Here is a 7,084-nt window from a genome sequence, read left to right as displayed (position 1 = left end):
AAATTAAAAATATATTTTTGGTTCTTTTCATCATTTTTGTCTTCTTTTGGAGAAAATTAACATTTTGAAAACCACATCGACTTTTCATTTTTAATTGAAGGTACCGCCCTCGGACGGGCGCGTAGGGTGCTAACACCTTCCCTACGCGTAACCGACTCCCGGATCCAAAATTTATTTTTTTGCAGACTTCTTTATTTTATGGTTTTCCATAGTTTTCCAAAAATAATTGTGGTGGCGACTCCCAAATCTCTTTTCAAACTCGTTTTCTTTTTTCGGTTCGCCTTCCCATCGCGATTCCGGTTGCGACAATAAGAATTATTGTATGCCTCCAGATATTAGGAAATATTGCATATTATATTTTTTATGTTTTCTTTGGCAGAGGTATTCTAGATGTTGAAACAAAAGATCACGTCAATACTTCCTATATCTAGTATATGTTGGATACAAGACAAGAACTAAAAAGACAATTGAAGATCTACGAAAGTCAAAGAAAAAGATTTGAAGACTATCTTGATGATTGAATAGAACATTCAGAAAAGGAAAGAAAGAAACAATCAAAGAATAGAATAAAAAAAAAAACATTGATATTGTATCACAACTTTTCAATGTTGGAAAAGCAAAATCAAGAAGATTGATATGAAAAGATATTGAAGAAGATGTATAAGGAATCAACGATCACATCCTTAGAATATCTATAAATAGAAAATCAAGGTTATGAAGAAGAACAAAGAACAATACACAAAAAATATAGATACATGAGATAAAATAGATAATACAACAACGTCATATTCACAATAAGTGATATGAAAAATAAAAAGAAAAAGTTAGAAACACCTAGTGCATGGAGTCAAATTAAAAAAAAAACTATTGTGTGAATTTGTATGAGTGCTTTGTAATATTCTTCACTTTGTGAAATATTCCCTATGAGTTTTAATTGTACTCTCTTAGTTTGAGAACGTTTGTCATTATTCCATTAAGAGTTCTTAATCTCAAAGGAAGATTAAGAAGGCTATACTTGGAGAAGTTGATACTTATGATACTTAGAAGTTGATACTTATGATACTTGGAGAAGTTGATACTTATGATACCTGGAAAGGTTGATACTTATGATACCTGGAAAGGTTGATACTTACGATACCTGGAAAGGTTGATACTTATGATACTTGGAGAGATTGATACTTATGATATCTAAAGAGGTTGATACTCATGATACCTAGAGAGATTGGTACTCATATGATACTTAAGGTAGATGCTTAAGAGAGTAGATGTGACCCTTACATCGAGGGTCAACCAGTATAAATTTTAGGTGTGCTCTCTTTCTTTTATACTTTTGTTTAATTATTCTTGTATTTCGTCTGATGTGTTTTTTATTGCTTTCATTCAATTTCAATTGTTTATAGAAAAAAAATCCACTAAAATAATTTCAAATATATATTTTAGATTAAAGATTCCTAAACCAACTTTTCTATATATTTTTTTTAATTTGTCTTATGCTTTTGTCAAATTTTTCGTCTAATGTTTTTATTTGGTCCTTTCATCTAATTATTACTTTCTTAGTTTTGACTTTCAATTAATTGTCTTTACTATTTTGAATAATGTTTGGCCTATAGTCTTTACGTTTGAATTCCCTAATCTCTAATTTGCATAAATATAAAACAAAGCAAAACTTAGCATTCTTCTTAACCAATTCCAATATCATTTTTTTCACTAACAAAAGCAATTTCTTCTTCTATTACTACCTTTGCGTCGATTTCAACTTCTTCATCAACCTATGAAAAGTAGTTACAATGAGAATCGTCTACAATAAAAAAAATAAACAAACAAACAAACCATTAACAAAAACCATGGAAAAAAATGTAAAATGATGCACAAACAACAAAATTGGGGTACAGAACATGCTTTACGATACAAAAAAAAAAAAAAAAAAAAAAAAAAAAAAAAACACTCTCCGTAGACAAGTCAAAAAATAATTCTTACCTGTAGGAATAAAAAGCAGATCTTCTTCTTTCCTTTACGCACAGCACAACCAAATTAATTGAATGAACATGAAGAAAAACAATAAATATGAAGAAAAAGTGGGAGTAAATACATATAAATAATATACCCTTAAAGATCTTTTGTCTTTCTCATGTGAATTACAACTCGCTCCGTGGATAAATATGTGAAAACATCAAAATCAGGAAACAATATAAAAAGTGGATTTGACCAAGTAAATTGTCCACAATGGAGAGACACATGAATGGAAAAAGATTAGGATTGCGAGAAAGGTTACCATTTTATAAGTTGCAGCACGACTTTGACAAACATTGATTTTTCCAAGATCAAAGTCACCCGTGTACACAAACATTACAAAGTAGGCTTTATAAGAATGAAAAATAGATGTCACAAGATAAAAAGAAGCCACGTGTTTGAGTTTTTCTTTCTCTTTCAATTAACTTAATTTTCTTTTTAATTTTTAATTTATTTATTTTTAATTATGTAATTGTTACTCGTATCAGTTGTTTCCATTTATACTACCTCCATTGTTATTGTTATATATATATATATATATATATATATATATATATATATATATATATATATATATATATATATATACATTCCTACAATATAAGAAGTGCTAACACATAAAACTTCAAAAAGTACTTTTACCTTTATCTTTCATATAAACATTTCTTAAAACCTTACTTTTAGAAAAGGATAAGTTATCTTTTAGTTTGTTCCCTGTAAAAAGGTATTATGCTTTTAATTTTTGCAATCATCAAAATAAAGTAATTTTAGCCCCCTTATTAGAAAATAAAATAAAGTTTAATTTCGTTAAAATGTAAATATTAATGAGTCAAACTTTTTATAGCAACTAAAATTAACATTTCGAGATATCCATAAAAAAAAACAAATATATTGCATAACGTGACAAACCAGATTTCTAACCTCTACCACAAAATATACACACATTTAGTGTTCGGTCATGTCTCAAGGTGGAAGAAGGATACCTATGAAAAACAAAAATGAAAAAAGAAAAAAAAAATCTTCTTTTGAATCTGTATAAGGAGTGTGTTTCCAATGTAGCACACAATGCTGTAGTTGATATTCTCTTTTCAGTCCTGTAAAAAAGATAAACCTGCTGCTGCATATATAATAAGCATGGGTGATGGAGAAAATGTATGTAACATGAAGAGTCTTGTCACATTTCAAATCCTACTAAAATTATAACAGTAGTGGCTCAGATTCCCTGAGATAATTTTCTACCAGTTGAAAGCTGGCAACACATAAGATGGATAAGCTTCGTATTTGGAAGCAAGTGATTGCACAGAAGATGAATCTGCAACTTCTCCAAAACTATGGAGTCCAAGTTCAGTAGCGTGAATTCCACCAGTGATAAAAACTGATTCTATTCCAGCAGCATTAGCACCCTTAATATCATGATGGAATGAATCACCCACAGCAATACAGTCAGAGGCATCTGTCCCAGCCATGGCCATGGCTGACTTGTAGATTATCTGACAAATCTCAATTGTTACAAAGATTGCCAAGAACATGGAATAAGGATGCATGTGCCAATGCAACAGAAGATGATGTCCCACAAAAATCTTAATCATGTTAATATATAAATAAATATGTTCCTACTTGCTCCTAAACAAAACTAGTGCCAAATATGTAATTCAATCATGAGAAAACAAAAAATCAAGCTCTGGGTGAGAATTATCCAGAATTTAATCCATTTAACTGTGCTTAACGTGATAAATTAAAACTGTGAATTTACTTTTGCTTGTTGAGATTGCCTTTAAAATCTGTACAATAAGATCAGCTAACTTGAAAATGGTAGAGGGATTAAACACGCTGCTTAATAATTTTGAAAGATGATACTTGAATTATGTACCAAGTGATTCAGGGTATAAATTGACCACTTAACATTTGCAGAAAACGTAATCTTACTTGTACCATTGTGCATGTAAAATCTGAGTAGTCTAGGTACTAAAAGCATAGAATACACTAGAAGAAAATAACTATCAAAGTGGAATTAATAGTATTCACACGGAGATAGATTCATCTTCATCACCTCATCAGGTTTGCCCATCCATTTTACTTCACCCCCAAGCTTTTCATATTTAGCTGCCAGTGTACCTAGAAGTTTAAAATATGCACACGAAAAATTGGTATAAGATGAAACTAGGAAGACGAAAAAATCTGTTGTAACATGATATTAATACACATGTCATCTAAAGAAAACTCATGCTTCAATTTTCTATGAAAAGAATACCTTGGAATTACTATTTAGGCATTAAACTTTTAGATTTGGTTAAAAGGGTAAAGGACAAGATAAAGCAAATTCACCGGGCATCACACGTAAGTCTCTTGCTTCAACAGTTACATAATCTGGATTGGCTACAACCATAGGAATTCCTTTGGAAGCACAAAGCTCCAAGATTTTCTCAAGGTCTTCAAGTTTCATTGAACGTGCACTCCCATCAGCATTCCCCAAGGCTTCGGTACCATGAGCCAAAACAAATTCAGCTTCTTCAACATTCTCCACAACTTGCAAGTCTAAGCCCTAGATCATATGCTATAAATTTTAGAGCCCTCGATGTATATTATCCTCTGCAATCATCTTTGCATTGTCTAAATCAACCATTTTATATACACATATACCTTATCCAGGTTACTGATATTTGAATACAATCATTTGACTTTCAAATGGACAAAACGAAAAAGATCATGTTTAGCCCAAATCAATTTCCTCAATTCCATCATTTAAGAAGAAAGGAGCCCTTCTATGCAGATTAATTGATACAACTATAAACCAGGTTCCAAGAAACAATTACTCAAAGAACAATGCCATGTTATATTGGATAAAGCAATGTTTTTTAGAAGTAGCAATTGAATATATGCATATGATGAATATCAGAATTGAAGCTGCCCTACACACCTCAAGAGAGATTGCTCCCCGGCCATTCCAGGTGAAATGAATACAAGATCTCCCCAATGCCGCAAACCAAGGATCATCTCTCCTGCTTAAAAAGCACAACAAATTATACACAGAGCGACAATGTATTCATACAGAATGAAGGAAATGATAATTGAACACGGAGTCATGGGTAGCAAAGGCACATGTTATACATGAAACAGAAAATTTGTAGTAAGAATGCAATTAATGCAGCAAGTTACGAAGAGAAGAATGATAGAATGAAAGAGTGACTCAATGATTGGTTTATGTTTTGCTGCATGAAGAGGGAAGAAACAAGAAACAACCTCTGCAAATACTGGTGAGTTAGTTCTCCACTAGTGACAGCCCCCAGAAAAAGAGAGGCATCAAATCCAAGACCCTTCACTTTTTCAATGGTGGTTGATGATCGTCTTGAGGAGTTGCTTATGATCACCATCTTAGCACCCGTCTTCGCTATATTTTCTACTAAAAGAATAAAAACCAAAGAGACATTAGCTTCATAGTAGGTAAGATACAACACAGGATACGAGAAGCAGAAAGAAAAAGGAAAGAGTGGAACAATAACAATAGTTAGTTACATGTCGAAATAGCAGCTGGATAAGGTTGTTTTCCGTCGTGGAGTACTCCGAACTGGTCCAACAACCATACCTGAACGGTGAAATATCTGATAATGTTATTTGTGTTGCTTGGGTAAGAGATAAATATAAAATGTTGAAATTGTGAGATTAAGGAACCTTGAAACGGCGCGTTTCGGCGAGTTGTCGGAGACCGTTCAAGGTGTGAAACTGAAGGGGCGGCACAGAGCATTTGGGCATCATTCTTCAGCACTCTCAGCTCCGCTTAGGTCAAATTCATGAAATTACTGTAGTGCCAGTGAAATTCTACGTTCTACGCTAAATGTAAAATCGATCTATTCATGAAAACAAATTGAGGAGAGTGAAGATTAACGATGGATTTAGACACAAACAAAAGCACACAACGCAACTCTTTTTTCTTGTTCTGTTCCTTCTCTTTATCATTTACCTGTGATGCCAGATCACTCCACCTTTCTTTCAATTTGGACTACATAGTTAAAATTACAGAAAAACAAATAAAGAATCTTAATGAAAAATTAAATTTATATTAAAATACTATTAACCTTTTATTTTCTTTATTGTTCTCGTCCATTTTCCTTTTATTCTGATGTAACAGTTAAACGGAATAGTAAAAGTTGTAAGGGTATGAATATTTGATATTGTTTATTTCGAAGTGTTTTATCACGGTTTTGTTAACATGTACTGCTTTGAAGGATTACAAATGTTTTCTTTTTAATTTTAGGAATTAAAATACTTTTTAATGTAAAAGACTACAATAAGATTTTTTTCAAATTTTATAGAATTAAAATATGATTAAATTGTATACACTCCGGATTACATTTTCTTTTCAAATAAAATGAAGAAATTGAAAATCATAACAAATTAAAAGCAAATTGATTTTTTAAGATTCGAAACTTAAAACTTACCATTATTCTAAATACGCTCTTAATATGAAATAAACATTTAGTGTATTGGATAGAATTTAAATAACCTTAAAAAGGTTAAAAGAAGAAATACTTAAATTTTGAAAGAGGCATATATGATAAAATAAAGTACAATTTAAAAAGGAATGTTTAAAATTATGTTAAAAAATATGCATGGTAATTTAAATTGGTAAAACATTACAGAAATTAAGAATGAAATTGTAATTCGTATTGGAGGCGAACTAAGAAAAAATAATAATACTACTAAGACTTGAAAAGATAAATGTTACTTCATAGACTGAGTGGAAAAATGTAGCATCTTGATAATATATCTTTTGAATATATTTTTGTTGCATCTTAACTAAATAGGTTTGAGATAATTTTGATGTCAGTTACGAAAAATATCTACAATTTTTATGACTAAACAAATCGAATTCGATTATAACAGGTTGAATTGTCATATTAAAGATTCTGCATTTGTATTGTAAATTTCAAACTTCATAATTTTATATTTATAGTTTTGGACTTCTAACTTAATTGTTGTTCTTGTAAGGGTAGAAGTCCAGCGATCTCAAGAGTTTTCAGTCTTCTTCTTCCTACTCCACGTCTCCTCTCCTTACAGTTAACTCTGGTCCACCGTC

The 7,084-nt window shown here is 31.1% G+C and overlaps 1 protein-coding gene across 3 annotated transcripts; it reads right to left on the bottom strand.

Moving 5' to 3' along the window:
* Nucleotides 1-2,877: 2,877 nt before the first annotated feature.
* LOC114175669 lies at nucleotides 2,878-6,011 on the bottom strand. Of its 3 annotated transcripts, XM_028060449.1 has the most exons (8): nucleotides 5,969-6,011; nucleotides 5,680-5,855; nucleotides 5,524-5,593; nucleotides 5,251-5,410; nucleotides 4,928-5,009; nucleotides 4,336-4,552; nucleotides 4,061-4,125; nucleotides 2,878-3,500 (listed from the first exon to the last, which is right to left on the bottom strand). In XM_028060449.1, exons 2-8 carry the CDS (start codon nucleotides 5,761-5,763, stop codon nucleotides 3,246-3,248), a joined length of 933 nt encoding a protein of 310 aa, XP_027916250.1. In that variant the 5' UTR covers nucleotides 5,764-5,855; nucleotides 5,969-6,011; the 3' UTR covers nucleotides 2,878-3,245. The 3 variants fall into 3 exon arrangements, with proteins under 3 accessions (XP_027916250.1, XP_027916249.1, XP_027916251.1); XM_028060448.1 differs by lacking the exon at nucleotides 5,969-6,011 and having other exon boundaries at nucleotides 5,680-5,962; XM_028060450.1 differs by lacking the exon at nucleotides 5,969-6,011 and having other exon boundaries at nucleotides 5,251-5,407; nucleotides 5,680-5,887.
* Nucleotides 6,012-7,084: the final 1,073 nt, after the last annotated feature.

This window comes from Vigna unguiculata, chromosome 3, assembly GCF_004118075.2.
Source record: "Vigna unguiculata cultivar IT97K-499-35 chromosome 3, ASM411807v1, whole genome shotgun sequence".
Lineage (NCBI taxonomy): Eukaryota > Viridiplantae > Streptophyta > Magnoliopsida > Fabales > Fabaceae > Vigna > Vigna unguiculata.
Note: the sequence above shows the minus strand (reverse complement) of the source record. Positions and strands in the feature narration are given on the sequence as shown.

Coding starts and splice junctions, on each gene's coding strand:
- LOC114175669 (XM_028060449.1), bottom strand. CDS start 5,763: ATGATGCCCAAATGCTCTGTGCCGCCCCTTCAGTTTCACACCTTGAAC. Junction 5,411..5,523: donor TCCAGCTGCTATTTCGACAT/GTAACTAACTAT, acceptor TTATTCTTTTAG/TAGAAAATATAGCGAAGACG. Junction 4,126..4,335: donor AGACTTACGTGTGATGCCCG/GTGAATTTGCTT, acceptor TTAAACTTCTAG/GTACACTGGCAGCTAAATAT.